The 24,166-nt window shown below is 40.8% G+C and overlaps 1 protein-coding gene across 4 annotated transcripts in view; it reads right to left on the bottom strand.

The window, feature by feature from the left end:
• DNAH3 (dynein axonemal heavy chain 3) overlaps positions 1-24,166 on the bottom strand; it is a 294,020-nt gene that overhangs the window by 199,527 nt on the left and 70,327 nt on the right. For all 4 annotated transcript variants that reach the window (XM_033963933.1, XM_033963934.1, XM_033963935.1 and 1 more), the window contains 3 exons: positions 19,286-19,439; positions 11,249-11,393; positions 2,072-2,283 (listed from right to left, as the gene is read on the bottom strand). In XM_033963933.1, coding sequence (XP_033819824.1) covers positions 2,072-2,283; positions 11,249-11,393; positions 19,286-19,439 — 511 coding nt within the window. The remainder of the gene's footprint in view (positions 1-2,071; positions 2,284-11,248; positions 11,394-19,285; positions 19,440-24,166) is intronic.

Below are 24,166 nucleotides of genomic sequence, written 5' to 3'. Positions count from 1 at the left end.
GGCAGGGCTGGGGTAGAATGGGACGGGGCCAGGTATCATCCTTTTTTACAGAGGAAATCTGGTAACCCTATACTTGACACTACATGAAGTTCAATATTTTCAGTACAAGGCCCTGAACTTTGGAATATGCTACTTCAACATCTCAGGTTTCAAAACATCTTTACAAAAATTTAAAGTGGATCTTAAAACATTTTTATTCTTAGATGATGTGGCAGAGGAAGGGATTCTTAGATGCTGGGCAGCAGAGGACACCATGTATCTGAGAAGGACTAAGGCAGGGGTGCTCAAATGATCAATCACGATCAACCAGTAGATCGCAAAGACAATGCAAGTCGATCGTGTTGACTTTGCGATTTTGTTCTTCCTTCCTCCCTGAGCGAGGCGAGGCGCGTACAAGCGCTGGACCCACAAGATTTCACCTCCGACATCAATTCTGATGTCGGAGAGAAAGTTCTGGGCCAGCCAATCACTGCCTGGATGGCCTGGAACTTCCTCTCCGACATTAGAATTGACGTCGGAGGTGAAGGCTTGTGGGCCCGGTGCTTGTACACACCAGGCCTGGCTTGGGGAAGCAGGAAGAAATCAGCATGGTGGCTTAGAGGGAGGGGGGGTGGCAGGGACAGAAAAAAAGATTCGGAGAAGTGGAGAATCGGCGCGATGGCTTGGGGGTCAGGGGGAGAGAGAAAGAAAGACAGGCAGGGGGAGATAGAAAGAAAGACAGAAATAAAGAAGGGACAGGGGGAGAGAGAAAGAAAGACAGACAGGCAGGGGGAGAGAGAAATGCAGAAATAAAGAGAGGGCAGGGGGAGGGAAAAAGAGAGACAGAAAGAAAAGGGGAGGGGGCAAAAAGAAGGAAAGACAGAAAGAAAGAAAGACATATTGGATTTACAGAAGAAGGAAGTGCAACTAGAGACTCATGAAATCACCAGACAAAAAGGTAGGAAAAATGATTTATTTTCAATTTAGTGATCAAAATGTGTCCGTTTTGAGAATTTATATCTGCTGTCTATATTTTGCACTATGGCCCCCTTTTACTAAACCGCGATAGTGGTTTTTAGCACAGGGAGCTGCAAGGGGCATTCAGCGCAGCTCCCTGTGCTAAAAAACGCTATCACGGTTTAGTAAAAGGGGAGGGGGTATATTTGTCTATTTTTGTACAGTTGTTACTGAGGTGACATTGCATATTTTAAAGTCATCTGCCTTGACCTCTGGAAAAACCCCAAATACAAATGATAATTAACATTTTCTCTGCGTACAGTATGCTTTGTGTTTTTTAAAATTTTATTGTTGGTAGATCATTTTGACTTGGTCATTTTAAAAGTAGCTCGCAAGCCAAAAAGTGTGGGCACTCCTGGATTAAGGACTACACGTCCCAGAGGAGCCTGCACTGCTTGGCTCAGTGCTGAGTCAGAGAGGCGGGTGTCAGAAAGGAGTATTTCTGCCCAGACTTGACTCGGTTAGAGAGAGGTCCCAGGAGAAAGTAGAGGTCTGAGGTAGACGCAATTTGGCAGAGGTAAGCCAAGCTTTGTTATAATGTGTGAGGCAAACTATATAGACATAAAAAGTGTTTTGTTCCTATACCACTGTGGTGGTGTTTCTGAGTGCTGACCTCTCCTAGAAAGTCAAGACAGACTGCACAACAGGTTGTCTGTTACAGATGCCTACTCCTGACTCTTCCAACCTGGTCAGAAGCCAGATATGAATACAGTGCTCATCCCAATTGTATGTCCCTCTCCTCTTCCCCCTACTTGCACCTTTTCAAATCTTCGCCAGCCATGAGCAGCATCTCATCCCTCCCCCTGATGTCACTTCCTGTTCATGAGGATCAGGAAATGATGTCAGAGAGAAGGATGAGGCTGGCAGCTGACGAAGATTTGAAGAGGTATGGAAGGAGGGTCACAGAGAAGGGTGCATGGCACAGTGATAATGGGGGGAAGTGTAAGATGCGCACAGCGCAGCAATGCTGGGCACCTTTGCCCCAGGCACAAACTTCCCTCACTACACCACTGCATGCAAATAAAGAAATAGCATATAGGGCTTTTTCTCAAAATTTAAATAATAGTTACAGCACCTGATTCCAATGTCTAGCCTTCAGTCCTGGATTGCAGATAACAGAGATGACGGGAAGATGCATTTTAAACTTGTCTATTTTAATTTTGACATTTTCAGCTACACGTTTAGGTCCAGGAGTATCAACAAATGCTTTTGCCAGTTTGTACATTATCCTCCACATATTTCCTATCTCTTCAATAATCTCTTCTGCATTTAATTCTTGGAACGGACCTGCGTGTATAATGGAAAAGAACAGGGAAAATTTTAACTGCCATAATACAAAAAAAGGTCTTAACATTATTGTGTATAGCCAATGAGCTTGTTAAAATACTATCATAAGCTGCACAAGTTTTAATATTTTTCTTGTTTAGGAAGTGTTCTGTGTGAAGTCAATTTACTTCTGAATATTTTGTAATCATCAAGTTCTGCTACCAGGAAGCACTGCTGATTTTCAGTCAGGTCAAATCAGTCAACTGGCCTGGAACTTTTTTGAACTGCAGGGAAATACTTTTAAAACCAATAGGAGGAAAAAAATTTTCACTAAGAGAATAGTTAAGCTCTGGAATGCAATACCAGATATTGTGGTAAGAGCGAATAGCATAGCTGGTTTTTTTATTTATTTATGAAATTTACACATTTATTAACAAGCTTATCATCTTGTACAGAAAGTGAGATCAAGAGAACATAATAGTATTATTTACTCTCAAGCCTGAAAGTAATTCAAAATAATAAAAGAAAATAAACATCATAACTTAATCACACACTAGTCCTCAAATTAGGATCCAAGATTAACGTTAAGAGTAGAAATTAAATTAAAGAAAAACATTTTTTAACAAGGAAAATCGCTTAAACTGCTACTGAGAAGTGAGCTAATTATTGTTACAAGGGTACAGATGGTTCTACAGACTCAAGACGTTTCACAGAAAGGAAAGCAGTCAAGTGAGCTGGTTCTACAAATACATATTTCAAGGAATGGTATCTTATGACACATTTACAAGGGTACCTAAGAAAGAATAAACCCCCTATTTGAGTCACTCCTGGTTTTAACATTAAAAATTCCCTTCTTCTCTTCTGAGTCTCTCTCGAGACATCAGGAAATATCTGGATATGGAAACCCAGAAAGTCCTTGGCCCTATTTTTAAAGAAAAGTTTAAGAATTCAATCCTTGTCTGGGGCCAAAGCAACAGTCAATAAGAGAGTGGCTGGGATAGCCAATTCTCTATCTGATTGCTCTAACAAAGTGGAAACGTCCAAGGGTTCTTTCTGTGGTATTCCTTTGTCTTCTTTCTTTTGAGAATCCTGATTTCTTATAGGTAAATAGTAAACCTTTGTAAGAGGTGGTAAGGAATTTTCAGGTATTTTAAGGATTTCCAGAAAGTACCGCTTTATCATATCTCGTGGAGAAATTGATAATACTTTAGGAAAATTAATTAAATGCAAATCATTAATCCAAATATTGTTATCTAAAGCTTCCAATTTTCTCTTCATAATCGTATTATCTTTAACGAATAAATCTTGGTTACTCTTAATTGTTTTTAAATTCTTCTTTTCTTCTTGAATATCTAATTTCAATGATACAGTCTCTTCCTTTAAAGTTTTTATCTCTTCTTTCTGGATTTGTATTTCTTTATCCAAGTTTTTTACCTGTAAGTTAAGGGCATTTCCAAAATTGGACACTAAGTCCCAAAGAGAGTCTAGAGTGACTTCAGAAGGTCTAACAGGAGAAACAAAAGTTGCTTGTGTCGTTAATAAATGTTCACTCGGCTGGTTTACCTCTCTGGAGCCTTGATCCCCTTTAGCTGGAGTTGTTCCTGCCACCGGTTTTTCTAAAAGGAGTAAATCACTTTCAGCTGTCTTCAGTTGCAAGCCTTCCGACGTACTGGCCTCTCGAGAGGAAAACACTTCCTCCTCCGGCGTGCTCTCCTCTCGCGGTGAGCTTGCTCCCAGCGGCAACGGTTGTAGGGGCGGTGACCTTACGTCGGGGCTCAGAGAGACTTCTAGCCCAAGGGAGTTCGCCGCGGCACTACTCTCTGCCAGCGCTCCCAGCGGGCGATTCCCCGACGAAACCTGCTCATTCAGGAGACGCCTAAAAATGGCATCCACTGCAGGCAGAGGGGTCTCCGAGCGTCGGGAAGCTCCACCAACGCTTCTTCCCCTTCTCTTGGGCATTTTCCGAAGGTAAGCGAGACACTCCTAAGCGTCCACACAGCAGCAGCAAGCGGCAGCCATCTTGGATCGAGATCTCATCTAGCATAGCTGTTTTTAAGAAAGGTTTGGACAAGTTCCTGGAGGAAAAGCCCATAGTCTGTTATTGAGAAAGACATGGGTAAGCCATTTCTTGCCCTGGATCGGTAGCATGAAATATTGCTACTCCTTGGGTTTTGGCCAGGTACTAATGACCTGGATTGGCCACCGTGAGAACGGGCTACTGGGCTTGATGGACCAGTAAGGCTATTCTTATCATATAAGTGAATGGAATTTTTTTAAAAAAATGTTTATTAAGTTTTTCAACTACAATTGTGCAACAAATGATTCACAAATATGGATACTTAAAAACAAGCACAATGGAACTTACAGACTTCAACATACAATTATATTATCCCCACCCTCTCACCTGACATACAAGTAAAATAAAACCTTAATAAAACTATTCATGAAATCCCTAAATCAAGTTCCCATTCCATTTCCTCCCCCCCCCACCCTCCCCCCTACCTGGATGTGTATGTTTACATGTCTATAAAATAAAACTAATTTATTCCTCCTTACAAAATTTAGCCAATGGCTCCCAAACATCCATAAAACTCTTGTAACGCATTGTATGGCCATGCAACGCTCCATTTTAAAGGTATAACATTGAGATTTCCACCAGAATGTGTAGCTCAACCTATCCCAGTTTTTCCAGTTTCTTAAAATGAGTTGCATGGCAACCCCTGTCATTACAAAAAAGTAGCTTCTTATTTCTTGCAGATAATTGACTTTTAGTTCTCATAAGTATACCAAATAAAATTAATAATTTTAGCGTACATTAAGATATACTGTGTGTATATATACATAAATACATTCATATAGCACATCTCAATGTACACTAAAATTGCAGTTTTGTAAGGAGGGGTAAATTAGATCAACTCCTATAACCAGTGGCGTACCTAGGGTATGTGGCACCCGGGGCCCATCATTTTTGACACCCCCCCCCCCCCCCCCCTCATGTAAAATTTTTTTTTTTTTTTTTTTTTTTGCAATAACCATGAAATGGAATAAATGGTCAGAATAGAAACAGGCAGTGAAAATTTTCTTTTTTTTTTTTTTCCAAAGTATTTTTATTGAGAATGGCAAAAGGTCCAGACAAGCAACCATGGTCTGTACAGAAACTTATACATTATCAAAAAGAACACAGAATGAGAGTAACAGCAACAACAAGCATGAACAAGCCTCTCCCAAGAGAAAATTGCCAATGAGAGGCATAGCAATACACAACAAAAGGCCAAAACTTGGGGCAAGCAAACAAATCCCACCCCAGAACCCACAAGAATAATAAGCCGGACTAGACCCTCAGCCATATTTTATAATGAAAAAAAACCCCCACAAGCAACAACACCCAGACCGCTCACCAGACACACCAATCCGCACAACAAGCACCCAAGAAACACCCAGCCACCACCCAGACAAAACTACCAGACACACCTACCCCACCAAGCCCAGACCCAACCCCCCCTCCCCAGAGAGTGCAAGCGCAAAGTGGACCGTGAAAAGGGCAGCTGCAGAAGTGGAAAGCCCCAGATAAGTAGGTTAGCTAAAGAAAGCCCACAGATAGAAGAAATCAGGATAACAGAAGTTCCAACAAATGCTCCCACAGAAAATTTTCTTTTATTGAACCTCATTTATGTAACCATTATTCCAAACATAACATAACATAAATTATGTCTGAATTGTCATGACATCAGAAGTACATATGGAGTAGTTGCAGGTGATGCTTGGGACAGTTCTGATTATGTTAGTTTGGTTTTATGTGTTTTTTTAATAGAAGGGTTTTTATTTCTTTTTTTAAGGTTTTGTAGTTTGTGGTAGAGGTCAATAGGTTGTAGAGTTGGGGGTCAAGTGTTGCAGCTCGAATGGCTAGGAGGTTGTCGAACAGTTTTTTTCTTTTGACGTTTTTGGTTGGAGGGTGTGTGAATGGTGCGTGAGTTCTCCTATGTCTGTTTGAAGTGGATTGAATTATTTAGCTGAAGAAATTAGTTACCCCCCCCCCATTCCACACACATTAATTCTCTTCCATTTTTGTTCCCATTATAAAAAAAACACTGATAAGTTCCCAGGAAAAAAATACATTAAAATAAGAAGTGAAAACAAAGGCCCCTACAGATGAGAACATAACATAAGAATAGCCTAACTGGGTCACACCAATGGTCCATCATGCCCAGTAGCCCATTCTCATGGTAGCCAATAGTGCTGCCCGATTCAGAGAAAAATATTTCATTCGATCCGATTCACCCTGTTGAATCGATTTTTCGATTAGATTCACTGTTAATGACACCGCTTTTTAAGTTTAAACAAAGTATAACAATAAATTTCACAACAACAATAAATTTCACAAAGTACTTAAAAAAAAAAAAAATCACATTTTTCCATTAAAGCAGTTCTGGAGACATTTGCTTGAACAGTCTTTTTTCCCAGTCCATAAGCAAGCAATATGAAAAAAGATTTCCTTAATTATCTACTCAAACATTTTTGCTATTTACTTTCATTGTACCTATACTATTATTCAGTAGAAAAAATGGACTTAACTGTGCAGGAAATGAATCTCCTCATACACCCACCATATAGTGCAAAAATGTGCAAAGGTCTGTTTTTTTCTTTCGATCACTACATAGCCTAATGCCACACAAGCAGCGCTGTTACAAACATATTCTGAAGGTCAATGCTAAGGTTGACAAAGTTTCCTTCCTTGGACCAGAAGGAGATACTGACAAACCACTGGAAGAGATTCTAAAACAACTACCCAGAAATAACACCCAAAGACCCACTCAGTGTGTGAACCAGTTGAGTGGAGTGGACTAACTGGGGGTGGAAATGGGCCCAGAGTTTGCTCAGCAGAATTTCCCAGACTACCTCTTCCTCTCAACACACTGACATGCTACCACCACCACCAACACTAGGAACACCTCACCGAGTATGCCAGCAATGCTTATAAACTTTATAAAACACATTATTATATTTTCTTATAAAGCATATATTTTAACTGAACTCAGCCTTGCCATTCACAAAAATAGAAAAGTTCCCATTTCAAGCTGTCTCATGTACACTTTTCAAATCTAACATATTGTAATCACAAAACAGAAAATAAAATTATTTTTTCTACCTTTTGTTCTCTGATCAATATTCAAATCTTGTTGGTCCCAGGCTCTTGTTGTCTTGCTTGCCAGGGTCTCCTTTCTCCGTGCTAACCATCCGTCTGCCATCTCTGTTCTCCCCTTCCGTTTCCCTTCCCTCTCCCGGAGATCTGGCATCTTTCCTTTTTTTTGTCTCCATCCACAGATTCACCTTTTCTCAACTCCCCACCACCCCAGGATCCACCATCTCTCCCTTTCTGTTCCCAACTATCCTCCTATCCAGTATCTCTATCCCCCCTCCACACCATCCCCTGTTTCCAAGTTCTCTCCCTTTCTGTTCCTTCCCTCCCTAAATCCCATTATGCACCATCTCTCTCCCACTCCTCTGTTTTTAGACCCATTATTTCTAACCCCCAAAGTCTGGCATATGCATGTATCTTTGAACCCCCCCTTCCCTCTCTCCCTCTGTGTACTTTTACACCAGGACCCCCCTCCCCTGAAGGTCTGTCCCCCTCCGAAGGGCTACACCCCACCCCTGAAGACCTGCACCCCCCGAAGGACTTTACCTCCCACCCGAAGGTCTGTCCCCCTCTGAAGGCCTAAACCCCACCCCTGAAGGACTGCACCCCCCCCCCGAAGGCCTGCACTCCCTTGAAGGTCTGCACCCCCCCGAAGGCCTGTCCCCCCCTTGAAGGCCTGTCCCACCCCCTTGTAGGCCTGTCCCCCCTTGAAGGCCTGCCTGCCTTTCCCCCCTTGAAGGCCTGCACCCCCTTGAAGGTCTGCACCCCCCCAAAGGCCTACACCCCCCCCCCGAAGGTCTGCACCCCCCTGAAGGCCTGCCTGCCCCCTTGAAGGCCTGCACCCCTTGAATGTCTGCACCCCCCCCCCGAAGGCCTGTCCCCCCTTGAAGGCCTGCCTGCCTGCCTGTCACCCCCTCCCCCTTGAAAGCCTGCTTGCCTGCCCGCCCGCCCCACCCTGAAGGCCTGATGCCCCGACCCACCCCGAAGGACCGCTCGCCCCCCTGGCCTCCCCGCACCACCTATGAACAGCCGCAGCAGGATCGCGAAGTCAGCGTCGGGTACCAGCCCTAAGGGGGTGTTCCCGGCCTTGCCGTTCAGTCCCCCGCCACCCCCGAAGGACCGCTCGCCCCCCTGGCCTCCCCGCACCACCTATGAACAGCCGCAGCAGGATCGCGAAGTCAGCGTCAGCGATCCCTGCTGCTTCCTGCGCCACGGTCCCGCCCCTCCTCTGACGTCAGAGGAGGGGCGGGATCGCGTCGTAGGAAGCAGCGCAGGGATGCTGACGCTGACTTCGCGATCCTGCTGCGGCTGTTCATAGGTGGTGCGGGGAGGCCAGGGGGGCGAGCGGTCCTTCGGGGGTGGCGGGGGACTGAACGGCAAGGCCGGGAACACCCCCTTAGGGCTGGTACCCGGGGCGGCCCGCCCCCCCCTAGGTACGCCACTGCCTATAACTAAGTCTCAGGATCATGTATTTCACTGGCCTTTCCTTCATTCCCTCTGTGCCTCAATGGCAAAATGACATTGTATAGATTATTATTATTTAATTTGTTTATTGAATTTTATAATAATACAAGTATACAATGATAACTTGATAAGATCAGAGATGAAGAAATAAAAATTAACACAAAAAATATTATAAGCAAGTAATGTTAACTCTTATTTAGCCCACAATATTGGAGATCAAGAAAATAAATAAATTTCAATTCAACTCTTAAATTATTGGAGTAACGACATAAGATAACCCATTTCACTACCAGATGGAAGGCCATATCTAATTATTCATGGTTACCACACCTTCTTTAGAGGTAATGAATTCCAATAACTGTTTGGGCTCAAAAAATAAAAAATTCTTATTTTGAAATAGCACAACATTTTGATGGAAATTTAACAAGGAATGTAGCCCCTAGAGCAAGAACTCTTGGTTTTAAGGCCAAGAATTATTTCCTACGTCTCTGGGTTTTTTGAGCTAAGTCAGGAAAAATTCATACATTAGAGCCCAAAAACTTGTCATTAATATGACGGAAATACAAACACAAAATAAATTCCCTGTCACTTTCCAGGGCTACTGTGAGCATCAAGGTAGTTCTATCAGTCACAACCTCAAGGGAGTTTTCCAAATAATTTGTTAAGTCCATATCTACATTTTGAACCGGTTGCTTTCCAGTAGGAGTGGACTCCTCCTGTGGTCGTCTAATATTTAGGTAATAAGCTCTCAGAATTGGAGGTAAATTTTCCATTGGAATGGCCAAGGTCTCCTGAAAATATTTCTTTACCATTTCCACAGGTGATATAATAGGACACTTTGGAAAATTCAACATTCTCAAGTTGTTTCTCCGTAGTTGGTTCTCAAAGTTCTCCATTTTGCGTGAAATATAGGAGCTCTCTTTAATCCTTTCCAATTCCACTCTTTTCATTTGTCCCAAATCCTCTTCATGCTTCTCCAATTTTTCTTTTAGATTAGTTACTATAGACCCTTGTTGCTCAACCTTAGAAAGGACAGTTTCATAATCCACTTTCAAAGCAGACAAAGAAAGTTTCAGGTTGGAATCCATGATTGATATGGCCTGCCAGAGTGCCTCCATATCAATTTTTTCAGGCTTCCTCAACTCCCCAAACAAAACAGTTCTCCCTCCCGGAGCGTCTCTCATCTCTTCTTCTTCTCTGGTGCAGGGGCTTAGATGACCCTGTTCTCCTGCTCTTTCCTCCAAAGAGTCCCGTGCAGATACCCCTCTCCCAGAGGTGTCCAAGCTTCCCAGTCTCGGAGGAAGGACTACCTCTGACCCCTGCACCCGTTCACTTCCGGGTTGGGGAGGAATCAGCCTATGCTCCGGGCTTAGTGATGCCCGCCTTCCCGCACCGAGAGTTCCCGAAGAATCTGGGTTCTCCCCTGAAGTGGAATGGGTTTCTTCACCCAAACGAGCCAACGTGCTTTGAATTGACGTTTGAAGCATCCGCTGAAAGGCTCCAGTCGCCAGAGGGTTAGGGCGAGAGGCTCCCTTCCTCTTCCCCATATTGAGATGTGAGAGAGAGTCAATGCGAGTGCTGGTTCAGACGAGGTGGGCAGCGCCGCTCGTTCAGGCGTCCGTTCTCGACGCCATCTTGATCTCCATTGCATAGATTATATAACTAGTATAGTATACAGTATATGTGTCTTGAAATGCACATTAAAATAGAAAATTACATTGCATTCATAAATACAATTTGTCTGCTTGGTATACGTATACTTCAGTTTCATGTAGATATCTTGTAATACAAAACATATTTATGTAGCTGATATTAACATAGTAACATAGTAAATGACAGCAGATAAAGACACGAATGGTCCATCCAGTCTGCCCAACTATACATGCTCTATAAATTAATAATTTAATTTAAATGGTCCTTTTTCTTAGATATTTTTGGGTCAGAAACCCAGAGTCCTGCCTGGTAGTGTGCTTAAGTTCTATCTACTGCCGTCATTTACTATATTACTATATAGGTATATGGTGCCAGGCAGACTTGCACAATCTGTGTTCCGTATATGGCCATTCAGTTGAGGACGGGCTGGGGAGGGCTTCGACGGCTGGGATAGTTTAGATGTGCTGGAGTGAGCTTTGACGGAGACTCCAATAGATAGAACATAAGCACACTACCAGGCAGAACTCTGGGTTTCTGGCCCAAAAATATCTAAGAAAAAGGACCATTTACATTATTAATTTATAGAGCATGTACAGTTGGGCAGACTGAATGGACCATTCGGGTCTTTATCTGCCGTCATTTACTATGTTACTATTACTAGAGTATCTTTCTCAATTACACATTTGTGATTACTTCTCTCATCCAGAATAAGCCTGAAAATAATAATCTTACCAGACATCCATTCCTCAGATTTTTTATAGAAATTATAAGCTGTCACCCAAAGCTGTTCAAACGGAATTTTGCCTGCAATTGTAGCCTGAAGTATCGGGAATTGACTCTTCTCCCACTCCAGCAGCTCCTCTTCTTTGTTAATTTCCTTTGAAAGATAACAGTTATTATGCAGATACAGTGATGAAATCCTACTTTGACATGGTATTCTGTAGGAATTGTTGGAATGTTAAGCTGTTGTGCCTCCTTTCCATGGCAAACATCAAAGTTCAAAATACGACTAGAATTGGCTAAACCCTCTTAAACCTGAGATGAAAGTCTGAAAATATAATATTTTCTGAAGGGACATTGGGGTTAAGATCAAGGACATCAGTATGAGCCTGCCATAAATCGTAGGAACCTCTGGCTCAGGCTAAATCTCAAAGGTGACTAGCACCAGACATGCGTCTAAATGAGAATTGCCTCATACATCATGTAGTCCAGAGTCGTCCCCCGTGAACAAAATAGTTATATTTCCAAGTAAGAAAATACAGGCTTAACACTCAGGAAAAAGGGGGGGATAACGACATCACAAACAAATACCCCTTAAGAGACTAAACCAACACAATAAGTACAATAAATAATAATAAATAAGGAAGGTATGTGAATGGCGGTTGATAATTTACACATGCATAATTCTAAGTTTTGATAAATACGTACATAGACATTAACATTAATAAATTAGTGCATAACATCTGATAAAATTAGTGCATAATATCTAATAAACAATTCTTACTAAATAAATATGAAATTGTATTACAAATATATAAAAACAATGTATAAGAAAATTGTGCAAATGTACAAGGACCCTGAGTTAAATGACTTAAATACTATAAAAAGATTATATGTTCATGAAAAGTGCCGGTGCCAGTGCAAAAATTCCTATCTATAATAGCAGCGAGATCTAACTGAAGACCTTAAACATCCAATAAATGTACCTGCACGATGAAAAATCAAAAATCAAATAAAATGCAATTGCTAAAGTGAAACGCTAAGGTACAAATAATACCACTCATATAACAGAACTGCAATAGCTGATAGAGCACCGACGCTACAAAATGCTTCCGGGGTCCCAGACCATTACAAACCCCAAACACATACACACACAACACCACTCAAACCATATGCATATCACCACTCGACAGAGCTCTGTTTCGCGTCTTCATCAGGAGCGGGATACAAATAAATTGATGACCCAGTGGAAAGACCGACGACAAGTTTCTCAGTTAGTCGGTCAAAAGTCAAAAAGAAATGAACAGCGTGTACAAATCAAACAACGCTCATTTCCAGCGTTGTTTGATTCGTACACGCTGTTCATTTCTTTTTGACTTTTGACCGACTAACTGAGAAACTTGTCGTCGGATCACTTTAGCATTTGCACTTTAGCAATTGCACTTTATTTGATTTTTGATTTTTCATCGTGCAGGTACATTTATTGGATGTTTAAGGTCTTCAGTTAGATCTCGCTGCTATTATAGATAGGAATTTTTGCACTGGCACCGGCACTTTTCATGAACATATAATCTTTTTATAGTATTTAAGTCATTTAACTCAGGGTCCTTGTACATTTGCACAATTTTCTTATACATTGTTTCTATATATTTGTAATACAATTTCGTACTTATTTAGTAAGAATTGTTTATTAGATATTATGCACTAATTTTATCAGATGTTATGCACTAATTTATTAATGTTAATGTCTATGTACGTATTTATCAAAACTTAGAATTATGCATGTGTAAATTATCAACCGCCATTCACATATCTTCCTTATTTATTATTATTTATTGTACTTATTGTGTTGGTTTAGTCTCTTAAGGGGTATTTGTTTGTGATGTCGTTATCCCCCCCTTTTTCCTGAGTGTTAAGCCTGTATTTTCTTACTTGGAAATATAACTATTTTGTTCACGGGGGACGACTCTGGACTACATGATGTATGAGGCAATTCTCATTTAGACGCATGTCTGGTGCTAGTCACCTTTGAGATTTAGCCTGAGCCAGAGGTTCCTACGATTTATGGCAGGCTCATACTGTCCTTGATCTTAACCCCAGTGTCCCTTCAGAAAATATTATATTTTCAGACTTTCATCTCAGGTTTAAGGGGGTTTAGCCAATTCTAGTCGTATTTTGATTAGGTTCCTATTGGCTATATAATTTAAGAGGGTTTTCTCTTTTTGCTATATTGGTAAACATCAAAGTTGCCATGAATAAAAGGATATATATGTCACCACATCCAAAGAAAACTCTCATCTATCTAAACATTTTTAATATATATGTGGACCATCAGGAGGTAAGTTACTTTGGATTGCAAATTTCATCTGGTACCAGTATCTAATTGTTCATTGGTCTCTCTTCATTTTTATATCTATCATTTATCTTAACAGTAATAGAACTAGAAATAGTAATAGAATTTATCTTGATATATGAGATTTCTTCTTCTCAAGAACACAGAGAATAAACTTCTGTCAAAGCGTCAACAGCTGCTTCAGGTAAGAGATTCCTGTGAAAATGACTTGCTATCAACATTTCTTGCGCTTTCATTTAAACAGAGGTCCACAACAAACTTACAAATCTTAGTTTCCTAAGGGTACTCATGTATAAAACATAACTCAAAGTCTTCAAGATAGTGGCATCAGAATCTGATGACATCAGATTTATAACAGTCAGCTGACATTTACTAACCAATGGCTTCACACAAGGGTCATCCAATCCAGCTCTCCATTTAACCTATTAGGCATAACTCTATCTAGCTCAAATATCCACTGTTGTTCCTATTAGCCCAGTACTTGTTCATAGTTCCCTCCTTTGCACTCATGTTTTACCAAATCAATAATTCACCACCAAATTATGACCCTCGTGTGAAGCCATTGGTTAGTACATGTCAGTTGATTGTTATAAATCTGATGTCATCAGACGACACCATCTTAAAGACTTTATGAATAACATTTTATACATAAAGTGCCCTAAAGAAACTAACCCCCTCTTCTACGAAACTGCGCTAGCAGTTTCTAGCACAGGAAGCCATGCTGAATGGCCCGCGCTGCTCCCGACGCTCATAGAGTCCCTATGAGCGTTGGGAGCAGCGCAGACTATTCAGCTCGGCTCTCTGCACTAGAAACTGCTAGCGCAGTTTCATAGAAGAGGGTCTAAGATTTGTGGACCTCTGTTTCTTTCTTTCTTTCTTTTTTAATTCTTTATTTATTTTTACACTTTCAATAAGTGAAAACAGTAAAGAATATATTTTATACATAAAACAACACTTATAAAGAGTTATAACCCTACCCCCTACCCCCCACATTATCCATTAGTTATCAGAGTTTATGATAAGTGCCCTATATCAAATATATCTTATCCACATATTAAACATTTATAAACCTTAAGAAACTGTTACATAATCCTTCCCCCCCCTCTCAATCTCACAAGGAAGATAAGAATTCATATAAAAACTTTATTCCCATCCTCCTCTTTCCCTGGATATGCAAATTAATACATCAATAATATTCAAACTATAGTGATTCTACAAAAGACATCAATGGGCCCCATATTAATTTGAAATTTTGTGTTCCCTGACAGATCAGCATTCCTTTTCTCTAATTTATAAATTAAACATAAATTTGCCCACCAAAATGTAAAGTTAAGTCGATCCCAATTTTTCCAATTTCGTGTGATTAATTGTATAGCTGTACCCATCATAATTTTAAAAAGTCGTCTTTTATATTTATCTAGGGGATCCTTAACATATAATAGTGTACCACAAATCACAACTTCTAAGTCATAGGGATCGCAACTTCTAAAATATTATTAATAAGTCCCCAAATCGACTTCCAAAAAATCTGAATCATAGGGCAATAAAACAGTAAGTGATCTAATGTCCCCATGTCTAGATGACAAATGCCAGCATCTATTAGACTTTGAATTATCTAATTTATTCAATCTAACTGGGATCCAAAAGGAATGATGTAACAAAAAAAACCCAAGTTTGCTTCATAGATGCCGACGCTGTACATTTCATCCTCCAAGACCAAATCCTTGGCCATCGAGATACAGAAATGTATTGTTTAATCTCGATGCTCCAAATGTCTCTAAGAGCATTTTTGGGTTTCTTATGTACAAGTTCTGATATTAATTTATACCATCTGGCAGCTTGATGCCCAAGCATATCTGTCTGAAAGCAGAGGAATTGCAAACTGTAGTAATTTTTAAAATTATGCCAATCAGGGAACCCTTTCTGAATAGCTTGCTTCAGCTGCAACCATTTATAAAATTGAATTTTTGAGAAACCAAAAGATTGTTGCAACCGTGAAAAGTCAAGCAATTTTCCATTTAAAATGACATCCTTTAATGTTCTTATGCCAACCTGCATCCAATCCTTCCAGGCAATTTTAGAGCCACCTATTTGTACCTTGGAGTTTAGCCATAGGGATTGACACAAAAACTGTTCTATAGGAATTTCAGTTAGCTTATTAATATATCTCAAGGTCTTCCAAGAATCTAAAATAATATAATTATCCTTAGCGTAACTAAGATTTGTGGACCTCTGTTTAAATGAAGTGAACTTTAAGAGCAAAGCTTTTGACAGCAAGTCATTGTTCTCACAGAAATCTCTACCCTGACACAGCTGATGGTGTAACATAGTGCTATGTTGGAAGTTGAAGCAACTGATGGAAGTTTATTCTCTGTATTCTTGAGAAGATATTTTATATATCAAGGTAAGTGTTCTCTTACTGTTAAGACAAATGATAGATGCTTGTAAAAAGAAAAAGGACCAATGAAGAATTAGGTGCTGATACTAGATGAAATGTGCAATCCAAAGTAACTCACTTCCTGAAGGTCCACATATATATTAAAAAATGTTTAGAAAGTTTTCTTTGGATGTGGTGACATATATTCTCTCACACAAGTATTGGTTTTGACCACAGTGGATAGATGAATAGAAGAATAGTACATGATAAGAAAATTAAACCACCAGGCTGTTTATTAAAATGGCTTCATGGATTCAACTGGATTAACTAGCCAGTTAGCCTATAGCTGTGCTTCCCAAACATTTATGCAATATGAACTTATTTTAGCACTTGAAAATACACTGAAAATACAACCTCAGACAATGCTGAACCCCCTTCCTCTCACCCACCCCCAATATCATGGCAGCCTTGCCCAGTTCCTAGTGGATAATAGGGAAACAGGCAGGAGTGATGCCCACGAGCTTCTGCCCAGTATGGCTGCCTCCTTAAAATGGTTGCTATAACTGCTAATCTCTCCTGCCTGCTTAAATTACTTCAAATATCAACCCCAGTATGTTTTTCATTTGCTAATAATGTGCACTTTTGAGCACACTGTTTGTAAAGAGGGTGCATTCTTCTGGAAAGAGCGGCCCTCTGTGCAAATAGTGTGCACATTGCACATGAGTAAATTAGTGCGTGAATATATGCACTATCAGAAAAGATTGCACATTATTTCTGAAAGAGTGCATAATATTTGCAAAGAGGTCAAACTCTTAATAACATTGCCCCAAACCGAGAATGAATATTAACCACAATATTAATCAAACTACGCTGCAAATGGTAGAGAAAAATAAAATGTTTGGGCTGTCCATCCCTAGTTTCCTGCCTAATAGGAAGCCTGTACAGTAGGAGAGAATGGAATGTGAATACTGTACATTCTGGCTCCCAGGCACTGCACCAATTGCTATTTCTAGGTCCAAGCTAGAATAAGATTGCCAGATTTGACCAAAAAAGCTTCCACATTCCTCATCCCCTATTTTTCCCTCCTCATTCCCAGTGATCATGTTCTGTAAGGGAAAACCAGGTGTCACAGATTGAAGGATTTTCCCTCTCTAGGACTGCTATTACACCACTGGGCAGCAGAGGGCATCGTGCATTTGGGGAAGAGTACAGGTCTCAGAGGGGTGGGACTAAGGGAGGAGCAGGCTTGAGTCAGCTGGGGGAGGTCCCAGAGAAAGAGGTCCTGAGCAGAGGCAGCATTTGTTTGGGTAAGCCAAATCTTATTTGTAATGTGTGAGGCAAACTTAAAAGAAATAAAAAGCATTTACTGGTATGCCAGTGTGCTCTTTTATCTGCTGACTTCTCTAGGAAATCCAGGCCAGTTTGCCACACCAGGTTGTCTGTTACACCTGGAACAATTGTGACTATGTCATATTTTAAGACATGTAGGTCTTTGTAAAACTCATTCACCTGCATATGCTAGTTACTGATTCCATTTGATCAGCAGCCAGGAAATGCAAACAGGTCAGTTTTAAAAATACTCCCAGGCTGAGCAGGGAAAGGTTTGCTAGTTGAGTTCATTCTGTCAGCCACTAAAAGATAGGATTCCAACACATGATAAGAGGCCCATGGTGGTTGGAGGAACTCATACGACCAAACCTGAAGGTCTACATCATATGTGAAGGTAAGATAGAAAGGAGAAGCAAGGTCAGTAGGAGACAGGGCTTAGAGGAGGTCCACAGATTCCTCTAACCGCCCACCACTACCACCACCACATCTACACATGCACACTCTGACCCTCCAAACCAGGTAACTATTGTTTTGAAAATAAACCCTGCCTTCTTTATGAGGAATGAAAAAAGTGGAAAATTGCTGGACTAAGTGTATACTCCTCAATGGAGACTGCCCCAATTTTGTTGGTTGGGCTGAGAACTTTTCAGCAGCCACTCATACAGTCAACGCTATCCTGACAACCTCTCCGTCCCGCAAACCTTTCCTTTTTATACAAAGTGCTGGTGCAGCTCACTGTGAAGGCACAGGGGCTGAATACTGAACTTGTGAGCATTCTGCTGTCAAGCCCTACATGCTTCTGGCTTCCATATGGGAGGTATGGCCTGGGAATAAAGTATATGTTGGCTCAGTGGCTGGTCTCAGCACCCACACAGTCAGTTATTGCTGCTGCTAAAGGGTTGCTTGGCGGTGGGAGACACTGGGCATCTCTCCCGCTGCCAGGGGTGTGTGTCAGTTGGGCAGGAGAGACTGGGCATCTCTCTCACTGCCGGGGAAGTATGTCATTTGGCAGCGGGAGACATTGGGCATTTCTCCCACTGTCGGAGGGGATGTTGATTGGGCAGAAGAGATTGGGCATCTCTTCCGCTGTTATTGTGTTTGGGATTTATTTTTTCATTTATTCTTTGCATGTGCCCTTCACTATAACCAGCGAAGGGCACATGCAAATTTAGTGAGTCTTTGGTATTCTCTGCCAACCTCATTTGCATAAGCATTTTTTTGGAGAATGGCTCGCTTTTTTAAAATTGTTATTATAAGGGCTGCGATAGCAGCCCGTTGTTTTTTTATGCAGTTTTTTTAATATTTAGCCCTAAGTGATTTCAGACAGCCCAGGATGAGAAAGATGAGGAAGGGGGAAAAAAAAAGGGGGGGGGCTATCTCAACTAGTTTGAAGGTTGGTGCATAACAGAAAATCACCATCCCACCTGCCTACCTTAGAGTGGCGATCCAGAGCCAGGAGCAGCAGCCCTGTTTCTGTGATCCCATCTACCAATTTTGGGACCCCTTTGGGACCACTACATCTTGGAAGCAGTGTTAATTTTTATCTAATTCATGTGTATCCTGCAGTTTATCTTAATATTTAAATGGTTCATTATTATTATAACCTGTTTTGCTTATGGGTAAGCAGATGGATTTGCAAATTTTCAGCTGGAGTATAGCTTCTTAACCTATCTATCTCTTACTTACCGTATATCAAAGAACCTGCCAATTTTAATTCATGTTTGGCTCATAAACTTTACTCACTACGGGTCTTAAACCTAAATTTATATCATCTTGGCATCAGAAAGCAATAATAAATAACATCAAATTATTCATTTTAATCATTCTCAGGACACTTAGATGTCTAGTATTTAAAAGTAAAATCATAAGTTATGCGTGGAGATAATGTTATTTTTGATCGATCAACTACAATTTACCAAACAGGCCTCAGAATTTATAAATGTTGGTCTCAGGAATTTAAACCAAAAAAGACAAATTCAGCAATACAAACCTCAAATGTGGTCAGTGCCAGGTTCAAATTTACATCAAGATCTTGAACTCTTTCAACATTACTTTTCATCTCTTCCATAGATACAACATCACTTTTCCTTAGGATTTCCAATTCTTTGCTATAGTCCTCAAGTTCTTTTGCAAACTCAACACGCCTGAAATTATATTTAGATTTACAATAACATTTTTAATTAGACAACTTGGACTCTTATACTTTGGCTCTTTTTTAGAAGCTTTCTTCATGTTTTGGACCCCTGAAAACTGACATTTAGACATCCATATTAAATGGATGTCCCAAATCCTGATTTTATAAAGCCGGGATATGGATTTCTAAAACTGCATTATATGGTAAGGGGGTTGTTCTGGGCAGGACAAGGGATGGGCCAAAGTTTGGCTATCCAACTCCAATTTTGTATGAAGAAGGGACTTCTAGGTCTAAAGCAGTGGTCTCAAACTCGTGGCCCATACGCCGCACGCAGCCTGCCAGGTACTATTTTGAGGCCCCTCGGTCTGTACACGATTGTCCACTCCACAGGTGTCTGGCAGTCGTGTCCGGCAGTTGCATCTGGCAGGCGCTGTAACCTCACGCAAGCGCTTTCCTGTGTCTGTACACGATTGTGAGGTGGAGTCCAATCGCGTGCAGATGCAGGAAAGCGCTTGCGTGATTGTGAGGTGGAGTCCAATTGCGTGCAGACGCAGGAAAGCGCTTGCGTGAGGTTACAGCAGTGAGGCGGGCAACGTTCCAGAATGTAAGGTAACCATCGGAGGCAGTGCGGCTTGTGTGTGTGTCCGGTGCTGGAGGAGGTGAGAGCTGAAGGCGTTTGTGGATGCCTGTTATAATTATTATAATCTTTTGTTAATTCAAATGAAAAGGAAAGATGTTAAACTTTAACTGTGAGGGCCACAAAAAAAATAGTTAATATCTTATTAAAGAAATGACAATTTTGCATGAGATAAAACTCTTTATGAATAAGTAATTTTGTCAGTGCCCACTGGAAGCTTTGATGCCAATAAATATGAATTAACACCAGACCAGAAGGATAACACAGCAGCAAGTGCTTCCTCTGAGCTACATCCATATAAAACTGATAACCAGCACACGGAAAAATGCAATAACCAATTTTAGAAAGCTAACAAATCCAAAGACACATAACCGATAAAACTTGTTATGAGAGTAAATCTACTAATTTAGCTACTTGATAGAGAGATAAATTACTTAGTAATCTGTGACTAGCAAATACTATATATTATTATTTTCACAGCTATAAATCATTTAAAGTCCAAACTTATTGTGATTGTATAAAATAAATTCTATAAATAATTGTGAAGTGCTCAGACCAAATAACCCGTATAGTAGTGATGTCACTACAATGAGGTTAACAAGGGGACCATCATCGCCTTCACTTGTCCCCTGCCCTCCCTAAGTAATGAATGCTAAATCCAATCTAATGGTGGTACTTATCTGCGTTCAGGGGCAATTCATGTTGGTGCTGTTAACTCTCATTGGTGACTGGTGCAAATTGAAGGTGCTAGTGCTTCATTAAAATCTTGTTAGTTCTTTCTTAGAAAAGTTCCCGTCCCCCCTTTTTTTTTTTTTTTTTTTTTTTTTTTGCATCTCTCACCTACGCTCTTCAACCTCTTTATCTCCTCCCTAGGAGCCACTTTAGATACCCTAGATGTCACATCTTTCAGCTATGCTGATGACATCACCATAATCCTCCCCTTCGACCCATCAGAGACCACCACCACAACAAAGCTAGAAACAACCTTAGACACAGTAGAAAAATGGATGATGGATCACAAACTAAAACTAAATTCTGAAAAAACAAAATTCCTTTTGCTCGAAAAAGCCCAAACTCCTACCATCACTGAACTGAAAATCAAAAATACCAAATACCCAATACAACCCGAACTAAAACTCCTAGGAGTTACGATAGACAGATGTTGCACAATGCAGCCCCAGATCAACAAAACAACACAGAAAGCTTTTCTAACCATGAGAAATCTCCGTAAAATCAGAAAATTCTTTGACCAAGCACAATTTAGACTAATCGTCCAATCCCTAGTCTTAGGTCTGCTGGATTATTGCAACTCCCTATATCTTCCTTGTCCAGCCACTATGATAAAACAACTCCAGACCATACAAAACACCGCCCTCAGATTGATCTACTCACTCAAAAAATATGATCACATAACAACTGCCTTCTTAAACTCTCACTGGCTACCCATACAAGCACGAATCCAATTCAAATTCTACTGCCTGATATTCAAAGCATTACACGGCTCTTCCCCCTCCTATCTAAACAACCGCTTAAACCAAATCTCCACCTCAAGACACAGAAGAACCTCGAATCCTTTCGCCTTCCCCCCACTCAAAGGCACACATCGCAAGAAAATGTTTAACAACCTTCTGGCAACACAAGCAGCAAAAATCAACCATTCCATCTCCAATCTTATGACAATATCAGACAACTTCAAAACATTCAGAAAAGAAACCAAAACCCTGCTTTTCAAAAAATTCATCCAAATATCTTAACCCCTTAATCTTTTACCTCCAGAAGATTCACCTACCTTCAGATAACCTTCCCCCAAATTACCCACCTTAACACCGTCCAATTAAACAAATACCATAAATAGATTGTAACCTACCCTCTCTAACTGCATTCCATATGTATTTTTCATACAGTTCTTCACTGTCAGTTTAATTTCCATCCTATAAATTCACATAGAATTTTTCTTTTTTCAACCATCTTTATTTTCTCTTCTTTATTAATTTCCAGGTACTTTAGTTAGATTGTGAGCCTTCGGGACAGTAAGGGAATTTTTAAGTACCTTCTTACTTCTCATTTATAATCTTAATGTATATTTTCTTCAAACCGCTTAGAACCTAACGGATGTAGCGGTATATAAGAAATAAATAAATTACATTATATATTATACTATCTATATAATTATACTCTTCCAATAAATATTCAACCCCCCCCCCCCCCCGGATGTGTAAAGGAATCTAACAGAAACAAAAGAGAATCATAATTTAATTATAATGTAATAAAATTAGGTAATGTACCCCATACCCCATTAAAGACTTACTAATACCTAAACGTTCTGCCATAATCTTTTCATATTTATATGTTGTACATACAGTTGCCCACCAAAAACTGAAATTAATCCTATCATGTGTGACAGGGAAGCCCCTGTCCCAGCCAAAAGAACTACGAAACCCAGCATGCACCCTGCCCTGAGCCCGAGAAAACCTGGCATGGAGCCTGCACAGCCAGGAAGGGAAGAGAAAAACCCGGTCATAACCCAGCCTAAGAGCCAGAGGGGGAGGGTACTTGAACCGAATTCTTCCCCCTATTACTCCTTTCCTCCTTCTCTGAAACCTAAACGCAGCTCAGGAGGGGTTGGGGTTAACACTCGAGGTCTGCAGGTCAGAAAGCCTCCAATACCAACAAGGGGAAATCAGTTGGGGAAGCTCAGGTGGTGCTAATCACAATCAGCCAGCCACCAGCAGGGAGTGCAGCTTCCAAGGAGTTCCTGTTCCTCAGCCCCGTGTGCTATGCAGGAGACAACCCAGCAGGTGGGAGATTGAAGGACATGGTCACGACCTTGCCTGGCCATACAAACCCTGGGAGGGTGCACCAAGAGAGGGGCGGTGGAAAGGACCGGTTGGCAAGGAGCTAACACCCAGGCAAGACAGGGGTTGGGAGAAGCAGCCCGAGGACACAGGGTGGAGAACCAGCCAGGGTTATGGATCCATGGACTGGGAAATGAACAGCCTTCCTGGGGAGAGTGAGCCCGGGGAAGACATGGACTTAGGGGAGTATGAGATAAGAGAGGTCTTGTCCTTTCCTCAATAAGCCAATCTAGGCTAATTGAAACCCTGGACACTAGCAGTGTTTGAAGCAGGGACAGGGCACTTCTGCCCAATTGAAAAGTAATTGTTAAAACTGTTTAGTTGCCTTACATCTGGAGGACTTGGAGGGGTAAGAAGCTCCTGAGAGTTAGCCCAGGTTGGGCTTGGCTACGGTCATTAACCTTGGACCCATTTTTGTGTGGGAGAATTTGAAAGCCAAACCTTTGCTTTGTTTTGTTGGGAGGTTTGGAATGTTAACCTGCTTTATTTTATGGACCGGGAAGCTCCAGGCAGGGTACAAGGACTGAAGCCCTGTTATGCTTGAAGAAGGAAAATATGAAGAACGTGCTATATGTTTCAACATGTTTTTTTGTGGGGTTTTTTTTTTGAAAACTTTAATAAACCTGCTTCCAGTTCCTAAGAAATCCGTTCTCCGGGTTTTTGTTCATCCAGCCATACAAAAGGCGCATTAATAAATTTACCTGTGATCTGAGCCCGGTTTCCCACCTACTCAGGGACAGGCCCGGTCACACATGGTATTTCCAATTAGATGTTATCATTTGAACCCCTATACCCGTCAAAATCATGAAAAGGCAACTTTTATTTTTATTTAAAGTGGGTTTAACATGAAGAATCGTTCCACATATTATCGCCTCATATGTCAAGGGGATAGATGCTTCAAGAATAAGATTAATTTGTTCCCAAATTGACTTCCAAAAACTAAGTATCAATGGACAAAAATATATCAGATGATCCAAAGTCCCTATATCAATATGTCAATGCCAACATCTATTAGATTTAGAACTATCTAATTTATTTAACCGAACTGGGGTCCAGAAAATCCTATGTAATAAAAATAACCATGTTTGTCTCATAGATGCTGACATTGTACATTTCAATCTCCAAATCCAAATTCGTGGCCAACGAGATACAGAAACATACTGTTTTATCTCGATACGTCACAGACTTTTTCTACCTAAGAGGTTGTTATTTTTATTATATGACTTTTTTTTTTTTGCAGCATCC

Source organism: Geotrypetes seraphini, chromosome 11 (assembly GCF_902459505.1).
Source record: "Geotrypetes seraphini chromosome 11, aGeoSer1.1, whole genome shotgun sequence".
Lineage (NCBI taxonomy): Eukaryota > Metazoa > Chordata > Amphibia > Gymnophiona > Dermophiidae > Geotrypetes > Geotrypetes seraphini.
This window is presented reverse-complemented; position numbering and strand designations above follow the sequence as displayed.